General features: G+C 39.9%; 1 protein-coding gene across 1 annotated transcript in view; it reads left to right on the forward strand.

The window, feature by feature from the left end:
* Window positions 1–24,634, forward strand: part of xylt1 (xylosyltransferase I) — a 72,325-nt gene that overhangs the window by 36,139 nt on the left and 11,552 nt on the right. Inside the window, exons 2-9 of the mRNA XM_033971906.2 lie at window positions 2,879–3,440; window positions 10,550–10,722; window positions 10,871–11,073; window positions 14,631–14,711; window positions 16,243–16,459; window positions 17,168–17,344; window positions 19,060–19,325; window positions 22,989–23,187. Of these exons, the coding sequence (XP_033827797.1) occupies window positions 2,879–3,440; window positions 10,550–10,722; window positions 10,871–11,073; window positions 14,631–14,711; window positions 16,243–16,459; window positions 17,168–17,344; window positions 19,060–19,325; window positions 22,989–23,187 (1,878 nt within the window). The remainder of the gene's footprint in view (window positions 1–2,878; window positions 3,441–10,549; window positions 10,723–10,870; window positions 11,074–14,630; window positions 14,712–16,242; window positions 16,460–17,167; window positions 17,345–19,059; window positions 19,326–22,988; window positions 23,188–24,634) is intronic.

Consider the following 24,634-nt stretch of genomic DNA (forward strand, 5'->3'; position numbering starts at 1 on the left):
CTAATTGGAAGTGTAGCACGTTGTGGTGGTTACAGTATAAAACCTGTTTATCCAAAAGAGATCATTCCTGAGCAAACAACAAATATGACTAATTTCCACTTCATAAGCTCGAGGGGCTGACTGCAGCTGATTCATATCGATGATAATTTATTGGGATCAGCCGTATCCCTCTGAAGATTTGCACCCCTTGAAAAATATAATTATTCCACATCTTGAGTTGAAGTCAAAAAGGCAGCTTAGATATTGGGCATGGTTTGGCCTTCTTTTAATAATAGAAAGAAAATCAAATTTATATGTAAGGCTTATTGTTAACTTGAGGTTTAATAACAAACTTGAGATCTATTAAATAGTTAAAGATGTACTATGTAACTTTTCTGCTTCTCTCCATTGAAATATTGTTGCTTTGTCTGGAGTGTTTTGCAGTATGACATTAAACCTCCACCAGGCCAACTTGCAGGTTAGATCTGTGGAGATGCAAGCTGGCTCACAGTAATAAAGCACATTTAAGATATGTTTTGAGAAATAAAAACACATGTAATTGAATAAATGGAAGATAGATGAGTTTAATGCATGCGCTGCGCTTCCAGCTGAATCGAATTCACTTTACATTACAAAGCTGTCGCCCCTCTCTTCATAAATGCTGTTGTCAGGCCCGTTATTTTGGTCTTAAAATGTTCATATTAACTCGCTCTACATGATCTTGGTATTTTAATTTCACTATTGTGTCCGTAACTTAAGATTAATACATTAATAAGAGACAAAGCAGGCACCTTCTTTCCCTGAGGTCGCTCCCGCTAGCGTTAGCAACAGGTTTGATTGATGAGCTTCATTTGACTGGAGCCAAGCGCTATGGGTGACGTCATACTCCCTTTGTCACTTCTTTGTACAGTCTATGGTTTAATGTCCTACTGCGAAACATTCCTGGCAAAGCAGGACCACCAACAAAAAAGTGCCAAATTGCACCTTTAATCGTCTAATATTTTCTAGATTATTTGATGCAGATTAACATGTTACATTGGCTTGGCCTGTTCCAGGTAGTTTCTAATGTGTAATTACTTGTAGCTTTATGCTTTACTTAGAGGTATATGGTATCCGTTTTAATCAAGGAGGATTTGTTCCACTTAGGTGACTCAGGGAATATTGTGTTGCAACATTGCTCACATGGACATTTCCAATTCCAATTAAATCCTTAGTACTTCCACATTCCACACAACTTTGAATGGGATCCTTCCAAGAAAACTCACAAGCTGTCCCATTTAATTTCCCTCCAAGTCTTAAACAAATGCAAGTGAATTTTGGCAAAATGATTTCTGCCATATATGCGCTCACCCTAACTCATTTTACCTCTGCAAACAGTGACGAGCAGCACAGGGATTAGACTGATAAAGCATTCCCTTTGAAAGTCGGCGCGTGGGGATTTCTTTTTAGGTGATCACTGGTATAAGCAGCTGTTACACGCCGGATTAGCACGTTCTGCCATTCACACAACATGCTCTGTCTAAACTGGCAGGAGGCAGGGGAGACACAAAGTTTGGGTATAGTTTCACAACCAGATGTGATGATGAAACGGTTTATGTTGAACAAATTTAACTAAATAATTAAAATAACATATATTTGTAGGTATAATTGTTATAAATCAGGGGTATAGGAATCTTAAAATGCAAACTAAAAACAGGGACAAAACCATTCAAAAACATAGTGTTAAACAAAGACTAACCTAACTATCTATCCATCTAATACACCTTCACACAATCTACCATCTGCCTTCTTTATGCTGCATTTTGAGAGGCATTCAGTGTAAAAGAAATAGTAAAAGAAAACCAGATTTGCATGTCAAGTAATAGGGACTTTATGTAGAAGACATCTGCAAGCTGAGTAACCCACTTTAAGACTTCCTAACAATGTCTATATTGTTCTATTTGTTTTGTCTTAGGTCTCTACTCTATAATATCACCCTTCCCTGTCTGTTGTGTCAGCCGCTGCCTTTGTAATTGCGCTGGTACAAGGTGTCTGCAGAGAGGGCAGCGTGATGGCTTGATAACAGACCTAGCTTTGGGGGCTGCACAGTTAGACATTTCCATGCTGAGTGCTCCCCTGTTCTACAATCACTGCTCCACTTGCTTCACCTGCACAAACCTTTTATTGCACTTGTAGCACCGTGGCCCCTTCCCTCGCAGTGCATCTGTCTCATAAAATGGAGAAACACATAGTGGATAGCCGTGATTTAACCGCACTGTCTCCCGCCTATAGTGTCAGCATGCCGTTCGCTCTCCTGTTGTAAGTTGCTTCTCCTATTTGAAGCACTGTTGCACATTTTCGCCACGGCAACACGCTGCTTTTTTTTTTTTCAACCCGAGAACGCCCATCTTGTATCACACTCATTCCTTCCTTCTTCCCTCTCTTGCCGTCGTGTTCTTCCCTGTGCTTTCAGTTGATCCCAGCATAAAGATTGTACACTTTTACTTACGCACACATACACATTTCTGACATCTTTCGTCTGACAACACTGCAATTTCTCCAGCACACATCACATAAACTCATATTCTGTTCTTTATCCCTTCTTGGTAATCTATTTACGGACTGCTGGGCCCATTTGAGGCGGAATTTAATTGAAACCGCTGCTAATCTGATGATGGCTTGAAGTGGCAGAGACCCGAGCATCGCCTCACCTCCTGCACCTTGTAACCGCTCAAACTCAATACCTCGCTACTTCATTTCATGGCTCACGGTTCGATGCAGAGCTCCCCGCGCATACATGCCACATTGATTGTTAATCCGACATTTGATATGCACCACGCTTGCTCAGTTCTGATCTTGTTTTTCTTGTTTGTTCTCCCCCTCCTCCCCTCTTCCCCTACACTTCCCTTTTTCATTCTAGGATGGGTATTACTCGCATCGGCCGAAGGAGAAAGTGGACAGCAACAATGAGAACTCAGTGCCCAAAGACTTTGAAAATATAGACAATAGTAATTTCGGGGCGAGATCGCAGCCCCATAGACAAACAGTGGGCTCTCCTGGGAGTAAACAGCAGAGGGCGCATTTCCAAGAGAGGGCCCACGCTCAGCAGCAAGCCTGGCGGGACAGTGCGCCCAGCATGAGCCGGGCATCCAATGAGGTCCTCCCCATGGGGCACTCCCAACACCTCTCAATGGGAATAAACAACTTCTCTCAACACGTCAGCCAACAGTACCGCAGTGTCCCATCACCGCAGACCCAGCACAGGCACGTACACCCGCACAGGAGGCAGGAGGCGGCAGCAGCGCCCCTGGAGGTCGCCTACGAGCAGCCGCCCAAATGCGAGATCAATGGTAAAGAGGCCATCTCGGCGCTGTCCCGAGCCAAGAGCAAAGAGTGTAGGCAGCAGATAGCGGAGGTGTACTGCAGGCACAAAGAGGGACAGCTGATGCCCGACAAGGTCACACGCTACTGTCCCATTGAAGGTGAGTACGGCATCATAATTAATGGGATTGATTATTGGATTTGAGTTCATTTAAATGCTTAAGTGTTTGGAGATAACAGTGGAGTATATTCTGTAGTGCAAATTTAGACAGACAGCTGGGAAATAGCAATAAGGCTCTTCAGTGTCATTATGTTGTAATCATGTGCTGTTAAACTGTAATTCTTTGCATATTAACAATTTAAGAAACACGCGCAAATAGCTTATATTGCAACAGAATTTGGATAAAGATAGGAAAGCTTTGTTCAGGCTATGGTGATGTGCAGAGTACACTCAAGTTTACAAAAAAGACAACATCAAATATCCCATTGATCCCATTGACTAATCCACATTACATATCAGTTTCTTGTGTTACATGTGTAGCTTTTAGACCTGGCTTGAGAAAACAGCAGAGGAGACAGAAATAGTAGAAGTAGTCTACGTATAGGCCTGCTTATCTGCAATCAATAAAACCTAGCTTTTGCCTCTCATTCAATGTCTTCAACTTTTGGCTTGGTCCATTTGATTGCTTGTCATAGTCTGTTGCTATGGTATCGTCCTTTAAAAGTGATGTTAACTCAAAAAGGTGATAAGTAGCTTTCAGGAGTCGAGTTGCAACTTCAGGTTACTGTAGCTATTGTTGGACGCAAAACTTGAAACACCAGCCTTTCTTCTTTTGATACATGAAGACATTCCGTGTTTTTTTGTTTTTTTTGTTATCGCAATAGCAAAACAAATTAAAAGAACTTTATGTGTCCATTGAAGAATTGAAGTTCATGCACTGCAATTATAGCTCTTTTCAAATGCAGCAAACAACTTCCTATCTGTATTGTATAATTGCTGAGGTAAAATGGTGGAGAAAATATGGTTAGAATTGAGCTTGTTTGGTATAAATGAGTTTTTTTCCCCATTTTCATTTATTTTGCCCAACTGGCCACACAGCAGAGAATTTCTTTAGTCAAACGGACTCAAAGAAACACATGGGCTGTTTTATTGTGTCTACAAAGGCTCACAATAATGCCATCCGTTTCCTAAATTTGAGCGTCTGGCGCATCCACACACACTAGACAATGGGCACTGGAGACTAGAAGCCATTACACATACTGTCAGTCCACAGCACACAGTTATTTCACCATAACTCAGGCTGCACCAGTGACTCTGCAACTTTTGTGCATTCCCCGTGGTCCCAGGAGCAGCGCTATCATTTGTCAGCACCTAAGCTCTTGTCATCTCATGGTTCAACTCTGCCCCACTCAAACTGACAGTCTGATCAGAAGAGACAAAGAAATTGAAAAAGGGCTTTCCCTGGTGGCTAGCCTGTAACAACACGACAGCTAAATTAAATCACTTTTCTTTCTTACAGCGCCTGTCTGCTGCCTGCCAATGCATTATCTCTCTCTCTTTGCCTTCCCCTCTGCCGCTCCCTTCCCAATTTGAGTTGTAACCTTGTTAGTACAAAATTGTCCAATTTTATTTGATAGCTGTCCTGTCCTTGAGACCTTGGCTACATTAGTAATTGTATTAGTGGTGATATTTGCAAGCAAGCTGTGTGTTGGACCATTTCCTCTGCCATGTGCTAACTTGGCTAATTATGTGTTGAGTGGGCAGTAGCAGGAGTAGTATGTCGTCACTCACTGACCCTGAGCGCATTAAGCATTAACCTACTGGCCAGACTCTTTGCTTGTTACTCTTACTAAAGGGACTGACCTATTATGCTTCACACCCACTGCAAAGCCCATGCAGGAAGCACTTATTCCATTCATGTAATAAAGAATGGCATATGAGTTTTTGTGGCTCTTTGGGTAGTTTATAATGAACAAAGCCATCTACATTTAAATGAAATCTATGCATTAGCTTCAACTCTTTGTCAACTCTGACTCTGTGTGAGAACCAGAGTAGATGACATGATCTTTAAAATGTGATGAAACGTTTATTACAAGGAGATTTTTTAATACTTTTAGTCTGGGTCTTATAGTGTTAGATTTTGACAATATTTGTGGGCAAAAATATCCATAGCTTAGATGGCTAGATATGAATCTTGTCTTGAACTGTAGTCGTGTGTCTCAATAATCAGTCTGAATGTCCAAAGATTGTAATAGAATAAATATTTCTCCGTGATATTTGTAGGGTAATTACGTGTTTGGCAGTAATGCGTAAATTTAATTTTTTGAATTTCATTTATCTTTATTTATACAGGGAGAGCCCAATGAGAGACTCTTTTTCATGTGATGGGCACCCTGTTAAAATACAGAACAACACTAACAAAAAACAATTATCACCAGATTAATAAAGTGCATTTGTGGCACCCAGTTTTGCATGTCTTTGAAATATATTCCATTTTTGCAAAGCAAAATAACCAAAAGCTTCTTTTCAGTTCTAATTTTGCTAGTTTTTAGACAAAGACAATCATGAGATCTTGTATTAAAAGTTCAACACGTGAGATATTCAGGCAGTTTATCAAGTACTCCTTTATAAATCAGTTTATACAGTGTTGTTCTCTTCTGACTGATCGTGTTGGCCAAGCTACTTTTTCAGTGTACAGTGATGGGTTTAAATTCATCACTTGTTATGCAACGAAGGGCAGAGTGAAAGAGTGTATCTTCAAAGTAGAGGCTGAAGTCTGCATGTATATTATATCTCTCCATAAACTAGTACAGAAATAAAACTGCTTGAACAATTTCTTTTCGGCAATTCAATGGAATACAAGATTTCTTTTTATAATAAAATCTGAATTTTACATAATTCATAATATAATTCTGAGATATGTATTTTTAAAGTTTTCATCAAGCCAAGATATTTATAGGTGGTGACTCCTTAAATCCATGTACCATTTAGTGTATAAAGATTTGTAGTTGTAGAGTGCATCACTTAAATGTTTTTTTTAGAAAAAAAAAATCATATACTTAATTTTATTTGGATTCAGTGATGATTTCAGATTTTTTAGGGAATATTGGATTTCATTAAAATGCTGCTGCAGTTTTAAAATCACCTGATTGACATAATCAAGTTAAGAAGGATCAATATTATCCAAAACGTCACATGCAGAGATAAAATGCCTATTAAAAGCATCATTTATTTCCTTTTTAGAATTTACAATATCTAATAAAATATGAGTTGCAAATATATGAATACTAGGTTCTGAGAGGGATCTTACTGTCCTACAGAACTTTACTGGATTTCCGTGACTCTGTAAGTGTAGACATGAAGTAAGGAGTTTTTTCCTTTCGAACTATTGATGAAGATCTATTTCTTTTTTTTGAAAAAAATGCCCAATCCAATTTTAACCTAGTTGTATGTGCAGTTTTCCAGGCAGCATATCTTTCTTCAATGAAACTCACAATTTCTGTGTTGAACCAATGCTTGTTACAGTTTTTCATTCATTTCAATCTTTTCATGTCAGGGTCAGGCTGATGTTGGCCCGATATCACTGTAACACAGGTCAGAGATGAAGGCCTGCTCATTGAAATGTTCATATGATTTTCTCACCTTTCCACACGGATGTGTCTTTTTAACTTTTTAACCAATTAGACAGTGGTCACTAATATCAAGTGGGAAAACACCATTTGCCTCATAATTATGGGGTTTGTTTGTTTGTTTGTTTGTTTGTTTGTTTGTTTGTTTAGATTATATCAATAAGTGTACCTTTATTTAAATTTCTAGGGTCAAGCCTAATCAAAATAGAAATTAGTTTTTCAAAGTTTCAGACTCTTTCTCCAGCCAGTTAATATTTATATCACTCATTATTAGGACCTCATAATTTTTCAGTTTAGAAAGCATCAGGAACATCATCATCATTAAGAGCAGTTTTAGGTGCTGAAGGTGCACCATAAATACTAGCAATGGCCATTTTTTATTTATTTATTTATTTATTTATTTATTTTTATCAGGATCATTCACAGCGAACAGAGACAAATATTCAAAAGATTTAGGCTTTGAGCAGGAAAAGGTCCAGTAAGGTGATCTTTGACATAAATGGAAACATCTCCTCCTTTAGACTCCATCACAATGAAAAACTTTGACAGTTTCAATATTGATTTCCTTATCGCTTATTTATTTATCTGTCTGATCTGCCCAGACTTTAATGTAATCTAATTTAGATTGTAGTGATACTACGTATATTCATATGTATAATTCCCAGTCCCTTCCTTGTCTTGTCATATCAGATAGGCCTAACTCTTTAGAGATACTATGCTTATTTGAGTTTGCCTGGGATCAATTTGATGTCTGGGGACTATGTTTGTTAGTAATATTGATGTCAACCAAGTTACACGATAATTTCTTTCATGTTTACGGAATATGAAAGCCAGAAGCCACAACTTGGCACATTTGACTAAACTTCATGTCACTGAAACTGGGAAATGGAATTGGACCAGACATTACGCATTGTTTTCCCAACTTTAGGACCGTGTCTATAAGCTATTTGAAGTCACTTTCCAACACCTCGGACTGTTGTAGTTTAATGTGATTGGAGCCGATGTGCACTATCACAGTGGATATGTCCGCACGAATGGACAGTGAGCACAGTGTTTATGTGTGATACCTGGGCTCCAGGATGGCAGCCCGTGGGATGGTTACATGATGTACCACAGATAAACCGATGAAGAGCTGAGGACAGGTTTTATTCAGTGAAGGACACCGTTCCCATAACAATCAAGGCCAAGCAGATTGATGATTAATCCCATGTTACTGTGGGGACGTTTTGCTCTTTTTTCCACATTTGTCGTATCTTTAAGGACATACATATTACTCTGATTTTGCTGTCGCAATGCAGTTGGTGCCATTGTCATGCTCTGTGAGGACCTAAGAGGGGATGTTAACTCCTCGCGCCTTGGAAACTCGTTCAGGTCAAGAAGGTTAAATCTATTTGACAGCTCCAATGTCTGCTTCTGATTAGGACTTACATTATGATGTGAGCGCTTTCTCTTTTGTTTACTATTACTATAACGAGGGAGGGGCCGCTTGTGTGAGGGCATAGAGGAAGTTGGACTCTTTGGTTTAGCTGTACCATGACAACCCCATGTATCATGGCTAACACGGGCAGAGGTTGACTGAGTGCATCCTGCACCAGCAGGAGCAGAATTTACACTGGGAACAGCTACGGTCACATCTAATGCATTCATCATGGTGATGGACATGGACTTAGTTTTTCCCACTGTCGCCACAGAGTCAAGGAGCTGCTCACAAGATTGGCTCTGGGTTTGAATCAGTAAGGAGAAGCAATTCTCTAGTTCTGTCATCCTCACTTCCATGACCATGACTCACTTACATGACAAGGAAGTTAAACTACATTAGTAAAAAGATCAGATGTTAAACGTATGTCATAGCATCTGTTTTAAAACTTCAAAACTTTCTTTGCAAACCTTGCAAAGTAACTATATTTTGGGTGACAAAGGTCGTGTGGCTCCTTCGCACTGTTGAAGGTAAGACTGCAGGAGTTCGCAGTTGTATGTGGAGTGGTTTGATGGTGGATGTGATACAGGCCGTTTAAAAGCTTTATTGCTCAGACCACCATGATAAAGAGTGATGAGTTCAAGTACAAGCCTCTGCTCAGGTACAACAATACCTCACATACTACACTGAGCCACACAAAAACACACGTGCTGAACTGAGCTGTCAGTAAAATGGAGGTTCACACACCCTGCAATGCTCATTAGTTCAGCTAGCTAGCATCGCGCACTCTCTCAAAGTGCTTTGTGGAGCGACTGGCCAATTATCCATGTGCAAAGCAAACCAGTGAACCTTCTTAGCTGGCCACCAATTACCATTCAGTCTGATATGGCCTGCAGCAGATCTCCCCATGGGCTCTGTCTCTGTTTCGCTCACACAAATACACAAAAACACAGAACAAATGACTGACAGAGGTTCAACTTGGGCAAGCGTGTCATTAACCGTTTCTTAATGGTCAAAGCATCTACTACCGTTACATTTAACTAGGACTTTGGGCAGCACTGCTTCATTCATCAAGCCTATATCGAAGCACAGCAAAGTGAGAGAAAGTTTTTTACAAATAGAAAATATGGTGCTACTTCTCCAATATTGCACATTACAACACCTAATTGTGTTGTAATGTGCAAACCATTTGCTTCACTGTGAACTCAGTTACTTAGTTTTGTACAGAGCCAGTTGGTGAAAGTGGTAACAATGTACAACTGTTTTGTTTGTGTAGGTGTGGATTTAGGGAAATGCTGTTTTAGTTTTCTTCCATCTTTTGTCTACATGGTTATCCTGCTGGGGACAAAACTTAAAATGCCATTTATCTCTTTATGGGACATTACGTGTACAAGCCTCTCGTGAGGCCATTGCCACAATTAGTAAAGATTCAAAAACAAACAACGCTATAAAGGTTTAGCTTTGATGGTCTGGTGCTGCTTTGGAACATGTTTATCTTTTTCTTCAGCAGTTTAGCATGGCATGAACAATGGAAAAATATTTGAGGTTAACAGTGTCTCTCCGGAGAGGATAAGAATACTTTCATTTGATACAAGATGGGCAGGCTGTGACCATGGCACCACTTGACTGCTAGCTCAGTGCTATTTATTGCCATTGGTATGAAATGGAAAGCGTCTTTGGGGAGTTTTAACTAAAAGAAGCAAACAGAAGTGCCACTGTCGTATGCAACTGGGAGTCCATGTACTGTTTTAAATCTTTCTTCAAACTTAATTTTTTTACAATATTTTCTCATACCAGTTCAAAGTCAAATACTTATGGTACATCATGCTATGCATTTTATTAAAACAGAACAAAGTAACATTTTACCAAATGTCTTTGTAAGTGATGGTTAAATACATATTTTTAGGGGTCTGAAGCATCCGTCGTCTCCACCTGCTGTCTCTGGGCAGAAAGCAACTCTTGAAAAGATGGCGGACATCAACTCAAAGAGAATTCCCCTGGGAAACTCTGACTTTTTTATGCTAGGCAACATAATTTTTTTGTGTGTGCTTATAATGCCTTATTTCAACAAAAAGAGACAAAAGAAAAAAAAAGCTGCTTTTGAGTCTGTTCCCTGAAGGTGTATTCTTCTCAACTGCAGGGGGCACTCCCATTGATTTCATTTGGATGTACTGTAATAGATTTGATACAGCTAATATGGCCCCAACATTCTTTCTCACACAGGTAAAGCCAATGTTAATATCCAGTGGGATGAGGACTCAGCTGAGACTGTTCTATCTAAACCAGTACGAATCGCCTTTGTGCTGGTGGTCCATGGACGAGCCTCTCGACAACTGCAGCGCCTTTTCAAAGCCATTTACCACACATCACACTATTACTACATACACGTTGACCAGGTAAGTGCTGTGTGCACACATGGTTGGTAAAAAATCATTTAATATCATTCATCTCAAAAGAGCTTATCTCTTCTAAGTGAATACATTTGAAAAAATACAAAAATGACAAGAAATGCAGTTGTTAATGTAACACTATTTTGCCTTCCAGCGCTCCAACTACTTACACAGACAAGTGCTGTCCCTGGCGTCTCAGTATCCCAACGTGAGGGTGACTCCATGGCGCATGTCCACCATTTGGGGCGGAGCCAGTCTTCTCACCATGTACCTGCGCAGTATGGCCGATCTGCTGGCCATGAGAGACTGGAGCTGGGACTTCTTCATCAACCTCAGTGCGGCCGACTACCCCATCAGGTGACGTAATGTTACCATGAGTAGCATGTGTCTATGAAGAGGGATGTTTAAGTGGCATATATTGATAGCAAATACCTACAGTTTTTCCCTCAAAAGCAGATGTCCAGTGTGCAAAATAATAGCAGAGCGCGCTGAGCCAATATGAGGAAATTCAATCCAGACTGGTCAGGGCCCCTGTGGTTAGCTGCAAGCTTTAAATAAAGAGTCACTCCAAAGCAAACAGATCAATGAAGTAGAGCCTCTGCTTTTCTCCAGCACGGTTCATTCGCACCTCTCCATCCCTGTTTCCTTTCCTCAGCTGCACTCAATGGGCTACATGCTGAACTGATTACAATTTAATTGCGAAGGGTCAATACATATTGACTGTGCTGCCTGATGTGTACTGTACCGTCCCAGGCTCGTCTCTGCTCGAAACTGGGGCTTTTAAAGGCTCTAAAAGGTAATTAAAAGAGTGTGAGCTGGACATGAAGTCATGGAAATAGCCTTTTGGACGTGTACCTTTTTATGTGGGTTTATGGTCCTTGTGGGAGTTCAGGGTCTGCTGGGTTTTTGATGTAGCTCCACAGCAGCCAATTAAAAAGCTCCTGTTAAAGAGAGAGTTATCTCCTCGCTAGAGCCAGATGTCCACCAGTTGAATTGGACAGACTGTAATGGCCAGTGGGCAAAAGGAGCTCCACAGCTGGAGCCTCTGTTCTCAGATGTCTGTGTCTTCTCTGTATCAGTGCACAGCGCATACATGCGGTGTTCATGCATTATCCCAGCATTCTGCTCACTACCTGTCTGTTACATGCTTATTTCCCCGGCCTGCTCACTACCTGTCTACACGCTGATGTGTGTTTGGGTTGTCTGTCTGCCTCAGTGCATGATTACAGTTCTTGGTGTGTGTTTTCTGCCTCTGCTCTTTTGCCTCATCTGCTCATTTGCATCAGGTGGATGCTGACAGTGAGGCTTAAGCCCCATCTGCAGAGAAGGGACTGATGGAGCGAGAGATGCCCCAGGGCAACTACAGGAACTGCATGTTTGTGCAGTATGAAGTATTGTAGACAAATGCACTATCTTTGCTTTGCCAAGTCAAAGTGAATCCAGACTGTCCTGAATCAGGAAAATAAAACCAGGTAGTTGTTTTGCTGCTGACAACTTTTGTGATCTGTGCGACTTCCTCCCTCAGAATAAACACATCAGCATTACATTTAACCATCCTATCTGCCCAGAACCTGTGCTGTGTACAGGCCCTTACATAAAGTACAGTAGTAGCAGCAGTACAGTAGCACTAGTATTTTTCTACATCATTACCGTCTTATCACAACGCATTTCTGTTGGGCTCATTACAACAAAGTGTACAATATAAACATCACGAGACTGCAAAGTAGTCTTGGGTTGGAGCCCCAACAGCCCTCTCTTTGCAGTTGGAAGAGGAATGTGGGGGGCTCCCTTCCCTGTTCTGCTCTGACTAGCGCAGTTGTTATCAGTGGGACTGGAGACAAGCATTATTTCCCCTCTAATTCTCTGATAATATCAGTGCTGCCGCATGGCTGCCTCTCAAAGGCAGGCTGAGAGCGCCTCACACCAGCACAGGGGCAGTGTCCAGGGGGAATCTGCGTTTCCCAGTGCAGCCCTCCACCCCAGCTTTAATCTACACTGTCTTCTGCCTTAGCCATTTCCCTTTAAAGCTCTTTCATAGACTCCAGTACCACCTTTAAGAGGTCTAAGCTGATGAGTCAATGACAAGCTCCGCCACTTTTTCAGTCCCTGTTCAAAAGGTGCTGTGTTCAAATGTGGTCATCATTAGAGGAGCCGCAATCACACAGGCCTGAAAGGCCTTGAAACTCATTTACTTTGATAATTTATAGTGTCTACAAATGCACAAGGGTATAGTTACAGAATAAAGTTCCACTAATGAATACCCTATTCTGGACACTCACACCCTCTTGTTTATTTCAGAGAACTGTGGGTGAGTAAGTCTAAGGGCTGACACTGACTAAACCAAGTAGACATGGTGGAGGAGGTGACCGTTCAGGTGGCTAATCTGGAGCTGTACATGAACTTCCTCATTGAGTGCGACTGCATGTGTCAGTGCTGCCTGGAGCGTTTGTGCAGTGTAGCAGATGCACCCGGGGCCTATGTGTGCATTCAGGAAGTGGAGAGTGTCTGGGGCGAATCATCAGTTAGGCTTTGTGGCTCAGGACCTCCTAAGATAAACCCCCTAGGCTGTGAAATTGCTCCTTGAAGAGAAAATGACATTAATATGCGCTGGTCCCTCCCCCCACTGATCCGTGAGCCTTTTTGCCATGGCTTCACTGCTCTTTTAGAACAGCCACCCCAAGCCATCATCAAAGGCCTTCAGTGCAGATGAAATGTTGAAGGCATTGACTGGGGCACAGCCTGCAGAGCAATGCTTTTAGCCTGTCTGGCCCATGTATGAGGGAGTAGACGGCCTTACAATGTAACACCAGCATGCAGTCATTCATCAAAATCATAGATCTTTTGTGTTATCCTAAACGCCACTAACAGCATGAACGGACTCAAGGGCTGCAACGAGAGGAGTTTAATTGATCTTGACATGGCTTAAAGCAGCTCAAACATATGTTTATACATTTTTCTCTTAAATATTAAACAAAAAAGCAACAATCAAGTCAGAGAGCAATTAGGCACTTTTTAGGCACCACATATTAATGGCTAACCAGTAGTAATAGGCATATTACATGGTTATTTAGAGGTCTTTATTAGTGTGTATAAAGTACTTATTCATGTTTTATTCAGTAAACATTTATATATGTCTTTAGCATCATATGGGTGTTATTGGATTATCTTAATGCATGTTGTCTTAAAGCAGACCTATTCTGCATAAATGTACTTTTCAGAGCTTTTAACCATGTTATAGTTGTTTCCCCTCACCATTTACACTCTCAAAATTGTATTTGGAGTGATTCATGCACATTTGAGCCATCTTTAATCTTTTATTTTCAAGACACCATATTGCTGATCAGCTCCTGTTTTCATTGCCACGTCTCTGTTCTTACTTCGTTCTCCAATTTTATTTCCTTAATTGGTGATACACGTAGGATTCAGCAGTGTCGCATAGTCATTTTGATACAAATGAAAAAAATATGCTGCTAAACTGGGTTCAAACCAGGATACACAGGTACAAGTGTGAAGGAACCCTTAATTAATATGTGTTCCCTAAACTAAAGTGTTACTGCAGTATTATATGATGGCGAGAGGCGTTGTATAACTGACATAAGATATTATATACATATATGAGCATAATCTGGTATTGCAAGTACTTTTTTAAATATGTAAAAATGTAATTTATTTCATTCTCTAAACATAAATTGCATATCGTGATAACTGGACATTGTAAAGTAAAATCATCAGAGCATCTCTCCTCTGCACACACTTAGTTACCCAGGCTGGTTCAGGAGCAAAGCTGGTTTGATCTCTTTTTCTGGCAGCTACACTGCACCTGCCCTGCATGTTACAGCAAAATCAATATTTCACTCCCAGCTCAGCTCCACCATATGTTCCCCTGTCTGACTCAGTCGTTTGTCCCGTTTCAGGACCAATAACCAGCTGGTGGCCTTCCTGTCCAAATACAGAGAGATGAACTTCATCAAGTCCCATGGCAGAGATAACGCCAGGTGAGACACTCCTCCAAACCTCATTTTCATTTGCCCTCTAAAGTGCCCGCCTTTCGGATTGCCTGGCTCTCCTCTCTCAGGGCGCGGTGCTGCCAGAGCGATGTGGTCACTGAATCATAATACAATTAGCTCCCATCTGTGGCGTTATTAATTAACCTTGGTGATGGGATGAGAGGAAGAGGTGAGAGCCAGAACTTCCCTCACTGCTGTTACTGTCCCGCAGCTCTGTCATTACTAACTGTGAACGAGTCAAAATGCATCTCCAAGCATTCACTACATTCATAAGTAGAATTAATTATAAGTGTAAAGCTGCATGTTCTAGCATTAGTAACACAAATATTATAAAAACAATATTGTGTTAGTAACAGTAATTCATGTGTTGTAACTGTGAAATTGAATTGTGGAACTGTTGTTGTAATGCTGTAGTATGAGCTGTTGTATAGATGCCTGACTTTAGATTTAATATATTTTAGTACTATCCGAGGCAAGTGCCAATTTTGTTCTTTTGTCTACTTCTTCATATTGCTTTATCAAAATACACCTTATGCTTATGGAGAACTCACACTGTGGAATTTACACATATATGACCTACATGAACACAGTCACTCCTTAAAATATTTTTCAGTGAGGCGAGCGGCTTATGACTAATTTAATTTGGTTTATCTAGCAGCTATAATTAATTTTGCTAATCCCCTATGATACAATGCATATATACTCTGTACTGTTTACACCTGCCTTTGTTTACATTTCAAAGTCGCAAAGTCAGTCATCCTCTGTCGCATGTGAGCAGAGGAACAGCCTGACCCCGTCACCTGACTCCTGTCATCTATAATGCATGTTGTCTGACTCTCTCCATGGAAACGGTGTATGCATTATTAAGGGTCCTGATACTGTACAATGCTGTTTTGTATTAGAGTAGCAATGCTCGTTTCATCCATTAACACGGAAAATTGCTGTTAAATGAGCAATTTAACATTTAATGAGATTAGTGGTCTTTGATCCTATCTCTCAATCTAAATGTGGTGTTCAGACACGAACTTTAACCTCAAATGGTCAAGTTCATGTGTAACTGATCTTATCTGTAAATTATCCTGTGTCAAAGCCCTTATTATATATTTATTTGTCCCTTTACTGCTCCTTGTCTTTTTTGGCCTATTGTATTTATTTTATATAATTCTAATAATCATGTCAATTGCAATATGTATAACTATAGGTTATAGCAGGTGTGCACTTTGTAACTTTTCTGATGAAGAGTCCACCACCTGCTTGTCTCCATGGAGATGTTATTGCTTTGTCTGGTATTTAGCCACATAATGGCATAAAATGTATTTTCTTCATGGAGAAGAGCAGGGGACACCATCAGGCCAATTTACATCAGTTCTGTGGAGAAGTGATCTTCACAATAAGAATACATGTTTAATAGAGTATTTCGGTATATTTAAGTTCACACACTCATTTTAGTCACACCTATGACCTTTATGGAGACTAGCTGATAAAATGTATAATACCATTTCAAATGTTTTTCTTCTAGGTTTATCCGTAAACAGGGGTTGGACCGCCTGTTCTATGAGTGTGACACCCACATGTGGAGACTGGGTGACAGGAAGATCCCAGAGGGCATCTCTGTGGACGGAGGCTCAGACTGGTTCCTGCTCAATCGTATGTTTGTGGAATATGTCATCAAGTCTCAGGACGACCTGGTCACCAACATGAAGCGCTTTTACGCCTACACCCTGCTGCCTGCTGAGGTACACTGCTCTACAGTACAGTGTCATTAGTGTCAGTACATAGAGAAAGAAGCAAGTTTACAGTAAACATATTTTAGCTCCCTAAAACAAACTAAATGCATGTGGTTACTATCATTTTGAGTAAAGAATAGATTTTTGGCAAAGCTATTCTATCATTTATAAATATCTACATATATGTATCTACACAAAATTATTTAATTTGGCATTATATACATCTGAATTTCCCTGCATAAACATACAGTACAAATACAATCAAATACAATCAAATACAATCTAATGAAAGGTACTTATATGAAAGGTACTAAAAACTTGCATGGGCCTAAGTGTTGTAGTTAAAGTGTAGCTGCAATTTATTTGAGTTGAATAAACTTTTTGTTGTACATTGCACATTTTCGAGTGTCCCCAAAATAGTGTTCCTTATTTGCCTGCTTGTGCCAGTTCTGCTTATCTTGAAAATGAACAGAGGCAGACAACACTGTAAAGTGAAAGCATGGTGTAAATCCCTCCTTTTCAGCCAAATACAAGGATTGGATGAGAATTGAATTGGGCGAATGGGATGTTTATCATGAGCCTTTCTGTGCTGCTACTCTATTTCCTCTTGTGAATTGGATGGTGGGCAAAACCTATAAAAGGCTTTACAATTTTCTGATTTCACTGCTTCTCACTTCAGCTTTTTACTGTCTTTTGTGTGTTTTTTCCCTGTCACAGTCATTTTTCCACACTGTGCTGGAGAATAGCGTCTACTGCGAGAGCATGGTGGACAACAATCTGCGCATCACAAACTGGAACCGCAAACTGGGCTGTAAATGCCAGTACAAGCACATTGTGGACTGGTGCGGCTGCTCCCCCAACGACTTCAAACCTGCCGACTTCCACCGCTTCCAGGTAAGGCAAGGCAAGGCAAGGCAAGTTTATTTGTATAGCACAATTCGTACACAAAGTAATTCAAAGTGCTTCACAGAATAAGGACATTAAAATCACACAAATCAAAACCTAAATAATCACAAATAATCATTATAAAATTAACATTAAAACAGAAGAGTGCAGAATAAAAACCTACTACCGTACTTCTGTCTTATTATTTTAGCAATTAATTTATAACTGTAAAACTTGTAATTTTATAAACATGTTAAGCACTGTGACAGATATAGGGGTAGTAGTAGAGGCTTAAGTAGCTCTAAAATCTGTATCGAAAGTGTGTATGGCTTTATTAGCAGTGATAACAGTTGTGTAATAGTTGGTGGTATTTCAGGCAAGGGTCATCTAAAAATTAAAAAATGTCTCTATCCAAGGGAGTTATTTTTAGTTTTAATAGTTTTAATTGTTAAAATCTGACTTATTACTTTTACCACTACCCATTTTTCCCCAATATTATTTGATTTTGACTTACTGATTATTAGATGAGTTCATTCCCACTTTTGTTGTTGTGGTTGTATATTTTTATCTTTGATGGTGTAATGTAAAAAAAATAGTTCCTCTGTCATTGCAAAGTGAAGCTGAATGGACTATTGATAAGTCATTTTCACAAGTCTGACCATAGCTAAATGACTTGAGGACAGTGGTGGGCTTCCCGTCCTTGACAGCACAGTGAGAGGCGCCAGGCTGACCTCACTGCTTCTTGTCCTGGCGAGTGTGCCCGCTGTCTGGCTGCAGTCTGGCCCTGGTCAGTGCCAACACATTACCACGGGTCTCTGGCATCACTGCTCAGAGTCTGTGGGATCAGCAAAGTCCAAAACCCTGAACAAAAACGGTCTCTTCCAACAGCCCATCCAAGCCCGCCAGACCTCAGTATTAATGGGGCTTAATATCACATTTTCCCTTTGAACCTTTGCAGTGGAAAGATAGAGACGCACTAAAGCAAAGTTTAATTTGGTTTGCAGATGAGACGAATAATTACGTTGCAACTATCTGGGTTCTCACAAAGTGCTTTGGCAGAGTGATGTTTAGGGGAGGGATTATACATATCAGTAGATGGTAAACTGTAACATTTTCCGTCTGTAGCTTTTAAACCATCTGCCTACATTCACTGATTTAGACTAGGTTTATGCCTGGTGCCCTTCCTTTCACTACACTCAATTCTCACACGCTCTGGATAAGGATTACTTTGTTAGCTCCTGTAGTTGAATTGTGCTGGACTTAAATGATTTTAACCATCACTACAAAGAGTATTTGATTTCAGAGTTTACATATATTTATATTTATAAATGTATCTCGGGAGGTAATTCATTATTCTGCACGGTCTCACTGTAGGTCATTAAATGCCCCTCATCTCCTAAATTTGAGTATTAGTTTATTTTTCCTCTTTCAGCCAAGATACGGTAATGGATTGTTGGATTGAATTGTTTTTTTATGCACTGAAAGTAATGGAAAAGTGAGGTGACTCTTGGCATGAGTAGCCAAAGTGGTCAGCCCATGTTTTATGAGACTTTGAAATTTCATCTCTAAAGTGTTATATTTTTGTCCTTTCACGTTAATCTTTTGGATGATTAATTTTATTTTCTATTGAGTAAAAAATATTTTGATGCAACTTGAGCATAATGTGGAAACACTGCTCATTTGTGCTCACAACTAACTATTTGTTATATGTCTTTTTTATGCAGCAAACTGTCCGCCCCACCTTCTTCGCTCGTAAGTTTGAGGCCAGCGTGAACCAGGAGATCGTGAACCAGTTGGATTCGTACCTGTTTGGCCCTCTGCCTCATGGGACACCAGCCCTCAACTCGTACTGGGAAAACATCTACGACGAGCCCGATGGAGTGGCCACTTTATCTGACACTCAGCTCACCTACTACCACTCCTTCTCCAGACTGGGACTGTCCCGGGCTGCCTCCTCTCTGCAAGGGAACCCCAATGACCACAGCTGCAGGTTGGTCCTCTAAAAACACACACTTGTATGTAAATATGTTTTTTTTAGGGTCAGACAGTGCGCACCTGCTCCACATGTAGGCTGGTAGGTTGATATTATGAGGACCACACCTTTGTAACCAGGAGAAGTCAGCATACTCTGAAAAGCATTTGTGCTCCTATGTAATGTGATCATATGTCAAAGCGGCCTCATTACAATAGCTTTCTCCAATAAACAGAAGCCAGCGTGAAGCAGCCCTATTTATTTTGAAACAAAATATGACTCTCTGTCACTTAAGCCCTGGCATAATAACTTCATGCATACTTTACACAAGGCTAATAGTGGTCAAGGTGTGTCAAAAAATACTAACCAGACTTGGACTCTAAAATGTGTCTTCTTTTGAGTTACAAAACCTTAGGTTGACAAAAGAACCTGTATTTGTGCCACAATGGGGAAATTCTTCCAACAGAAATTACATAAGGAATAAAAATATGCAATCAAAGATCTAACCGCTTAGAAGTATAGTTCCTTATAGGGCCATTATTTATTTATGACATAAATCACACTACCCATTGTATTAAATGGAGAAATGGAGATGTTATGTAATTGATTAGATTACATTATTTTAAAGTTATAGATGCTGACTGGCTGTAAATATATTGCTGAGGAGTACAGTCATAAAGTCAACCCTCAGATCATATATATATATATATATATATATATATATATATATATATATATATATATATATATATATATATATATATATATATATATATATATATATATATATATATATATATATATATATATATATATATATATATATATATATATATATATATATATAGGTAGAGGATCCAAGGGTGAAAAAAGGGGTGAGATTGTGTAATTCATATACATTAGCAATGAATTTTTTGTCATTTTCAAGTTGATACACTCAACATAATAACCATCCTTGTACAAATGCATTATTGGTAAGTGTCTCTCCAAATGTTGAACCTAAAAATCTTTTAAATCTACAGCTGTCTGTGCTATGACTCTGTGAATGTGGTTGCTGTTATTATTCATTACAAACCATCATCACTTGTCATTCTCACTTCTCATTACATTACATTATATAAATCCAAAAATGTTAAACTTAGGACGTTCAAGGGGTTAAGTTAAAGATAGATAAAAAGCAAGCTGTGTATAGTATTTCAAAAGATTTCCAAGACACCTGGAACAAAGCACAAACACACAGAAAACTGTCCCCAAACGTGAGCGTGAGGTTGAAGGCTAATTTGAAGAGAAAAAATAAGTAGTAGGAGACAATACGTTGGCTGCACTCAGACGAAAACTTAAGTCTGAAAAGTGCTGCACTGTGACTTCATCCAGCCACTGCTTTATGAGCCTAATAATTAAATACACGAGATCTGTGGCATGACTACACAGGCTCTGCTTTATTGATCTGCAATGCCCATTACCAAAACCCAATTGTAAAGAACAAACAGACTTTTTACATTTAAGTATCTCTTTGCTACACCCATATGGCGTGTGTGGGCCCTTGTTCAGTATGCGTGTAGAATTTAGATGTGCCTGCTCCAGATGGACAGAGAGTGAGACTGGGGCGAGGGGCCGGGCCTGGAGGTGGCTTTTAGGGGGTCTGCTGTGAAATGATTGGAAAGGCTGCAGAGTAGGAGCCTGTTGAATAGAGCGTCTGTGCAGAATACGCCCAGTGTTCCTCTCCCACCACCTCAACACTGGCTACTGTGGGTCTGTAGGAAAAGTCAGTCCCTAAGACCAGACATGGGTAGCAATGAGCTGTATTTACTCAATCGGTTGGGAATCTGATGATTTCAGTGGTCTGTATTAGTCTATGGGTTACTCCCTGATTTGGAATGAAATACCCAAACTGTAAATCCCCAAATAATCTTTCATGTCCTCTCAAGCAAAAGAAAAGGGGGAAAAAAAACGCACGCCTGCAGTTCTTATTTGTGATGCCAGAGAAAGCCAGATGAACGTGAAAAGGCCCAGTAATTACACCTAAATTACATCATAATGCCTTTACTTTGTTCATTTGGATTGTTGAGTAGCTCATCGCAACATATTTTTATATATACTAACTAACTAAAGACTTACTGCCTAAAGACAATACAGAAAAATACAGTCAGAGAAAAATGGTATTCAAAACTATAAGAAATGCATGCACTGCGAAAGAGCGCCGAAGACAGGCTGCTCGCTGCTATCCTTGTGGGTGTAAATATTTGCTGTTCTGCTTGTCAGAGTAGCGTTTACCGGGCCGAGTTGACTCCTGGGCCTTTAGAGGAATACTGATGAGGCCATAGGCACCAGAGAGCAGGGGGCACTGTGTAGACAGATCACATGGAGAGGTCCAGGGGAGGAAGGAGAGAAGAAGGAGGCAGAATTGTATTAGCAAGACATATACTGTATAATAAAAAGTAGTCAAAAATTATTTTTGGAGAGAAAACTACTCAAAGCGCAAGTGTAAATTCAGGCTGTATGTCTCTGCAGCTGATGAGCATCAAGCAGGATACTTTTTAAACAGGCCTCACCCTCTAAGCATCTCTAAGCATTATTCCACACAAGCATGTCTGCCTAGTGAGAACTGAACCAAGGATGCTGTGGTTTAGGTAACTAGGTAACTGTCTGACAAACCCCTCATCTATGACATAATTGTGTGTTCTTTGTCAACACTTGTGAACCCATCTGCCATTTATCACATTTAGCGATCCATTCTGCTTCAGGACTACAGCACATGTTCAGGCCACTGCTCCAAATTAAAGCAGTAATTAAGACGAAGGACAGTTCTTGTTAACAGTACAATACTGTACAACTCAAATATTTTTTCTCAGCTATATACACATGCGTATGTGTATATATATATATATATATATATATATATATATATATATATATATATATATATATATATATATATATATATATATATATATATATATATATATATATATATATATATATATGTATGTATATATATATATATATATATATATATATATATATATATATATATATATATATATATATATACACACAGAGAGAGAGAGGGAGGGATGGATGGATGATAGATAGATAGATAGATAGATAGATAGATAGATAGATAGATAGATAGATACTGAAAAACAAAGAGGGATTATGGACTACTTCAAGATATTGAGCAAACATACAAAATCTCTCACTAACAAATTATTCTCTTCAGTAGGCACATAAACATTGTTAAATACAGTTTTAGAGCTTAACAACTCAATGAAAGAGGACTATATAGGCCAATAAGATAGGAGATATCAGAAACACCCGTAACATTTGTACTTAGTCCATAGTATGAAAATAGTAACTTTAGAGCAACCTAAGTAAAAAAAATTGCATCAGCATGGTCTACTCATGTCTTTGACAAATTGGTATTCTACAAAAGGTCAGTGAATTAATGTCCAGCGTGTCGCACAATCACGAGCCCCCGTAACCTTCACTCAGAGCATAAATTAGCATTGAGTGCATTAGCATGTGCAAGGCTCACCGACCGTTATCCCGATGAATCAAGATACGCTACTCGCCTTACACCGCTGGGCCCTAAAAGCAGCACAGCGGGTAGGTCAACACGGATCAGGTTTGCTAATGACTGGATTTTTTTCTCCTCTGTTCTGTTCTTGTGTGTGCTGCCAGGTACTTCCCCATGGGACATCCCATATCGGTGCATCTCTACTTCCAGGAGGACCAGTTTCAGGGCTACCTGGTCAGACACCACGCCACCAACCTGGCAACCAGCAAACTGGAAACCATGGAGACCTGGGTGGCTCTTAAGAAAAACTTTAAGATGACCCTCCCTCCTAGCAGCACATTCAGCAGGTTGCAGTTTGCCGAGGTGAGTCAGCATATTAGTGTTGTGCGTTTGTTTTTCATTTACAGTTAACTCTCTCCTGCTTGGCATTCGCTTGCAAAACAATCAGTCAAGCGTTGCCCATCAGAGGAAATTAGTTCTATTAAAAGTGTAAGCAAAAACACAGCCCTATAGTATATAATTAGAGGTGAAGTATACAACTCATTGCCATCCTGACCTTACATTCATGGCTATAGCGCCCTTGCCCAGACCCAGAGCTAGCTGCACATTTTCAGACAATTAAACGGAGAGACTGTAATAGCCCTGTAAAATGTAAATTGACTGGCTTCATTGGAGTTTATGGGGACGAGCGCGGCTTGTGCTGCTTATTTGTTGTCTCTTAATAGGACTCCATCTCACCTTCACACTCCCATGCCTCCCCTGATTGTCTTGTTATGTTAATCTGTGTTTCTGTTTACCATGACGCCTGTTAGGATACAAAGCCCCCCTCTGATGTGACAGCTACCAAATGTCTATCAAAAAAGCACACAGTTAGCCATGTGAATGCAAATTGACCTTTTCGACGATCTGCAGGAATGTCAAAAAGTCATTTGTTTTATGGTCTCTTCTTTTTTTATATTTTCACCATGTGCTGTGACCCTATTGAACCTTTTTAGTGGCTTTACAAACAACCAAGTGCAAACCGCTTCCCGTAACATAGCAGTGGTGGTGTCAGGGCCCTGACTGACAGTGCAGTGATTTGAGCTGTAGCTTTTATCAGGATGCTCAGTTGAAGAAAGGCCACTCTGTCGGCGGCTCTATAGTGCTTGTCACTCACTTTGTCCATGTGTCATTTAAAGCTGAAAGACTTTAAATAAGAAGCAGCAATAGCTTTATCCCTTTGTCGACTTAGCAGATATGCCATTATGCTAAGGCAATATGGGGTTTGGTAGATAAACCATATGCTTGGCTTAACAATGTGTTCCCTGTCTTCCCCTAGATATAAAGAAGGACAGTTATGTCTGTTTAAACTCTTCAATAGACGCCTTCCAGCTGCCTGCAAAGGACTTTATGGAGTGATTAGAGGAGAGCAGCTTCAGCCCACACTGTTAAAATTAGTATTTCACCCCAAGACAGACTTGACATTGAGAGATTTTTACCCTGTACTGGATGAGTCTGTGAATGATGCCTTTATCCTTGGTACAAAATGTATACACAAATTGTGATGGAAGATGAAAGTACAGTAGGTTACTGACAGTAAACAACTGCTTCATTATAGCCAACAGCAGCATAATGGTTTGAAGACATAGAAGAACAAAGCATTTTATATAAACCATATTGTATGATGAGATTTCCCAGATTGTGTTTTGTCAAGTTGTCCTTTATGAAGCTAAAGGCTAGTACATAAAAAGAACCTCATGAGAAGGTGCCCTTTACTGCTCTATCTTAACATAGCATAGATCACTTATATAACTCTGGATAAAGAGTTGTT

This window comes from Periophthalmus magnuspinnatus, chromosome 1 (assembly GCF_009829125.3).
Source record: "Periophthalmus magnuspinnatus isolate fPerMag1 chromosome 1, fPerMag1.2.pri, whole genome shotgun sequence".
Classification (NCBI taxonomy): Eukaryota; Metazoa; Chordata; class Actinopteri; order Gobiiformes; family Gobiidae; genus Periophthalmus; species Periophthalmus magnuspinnatus.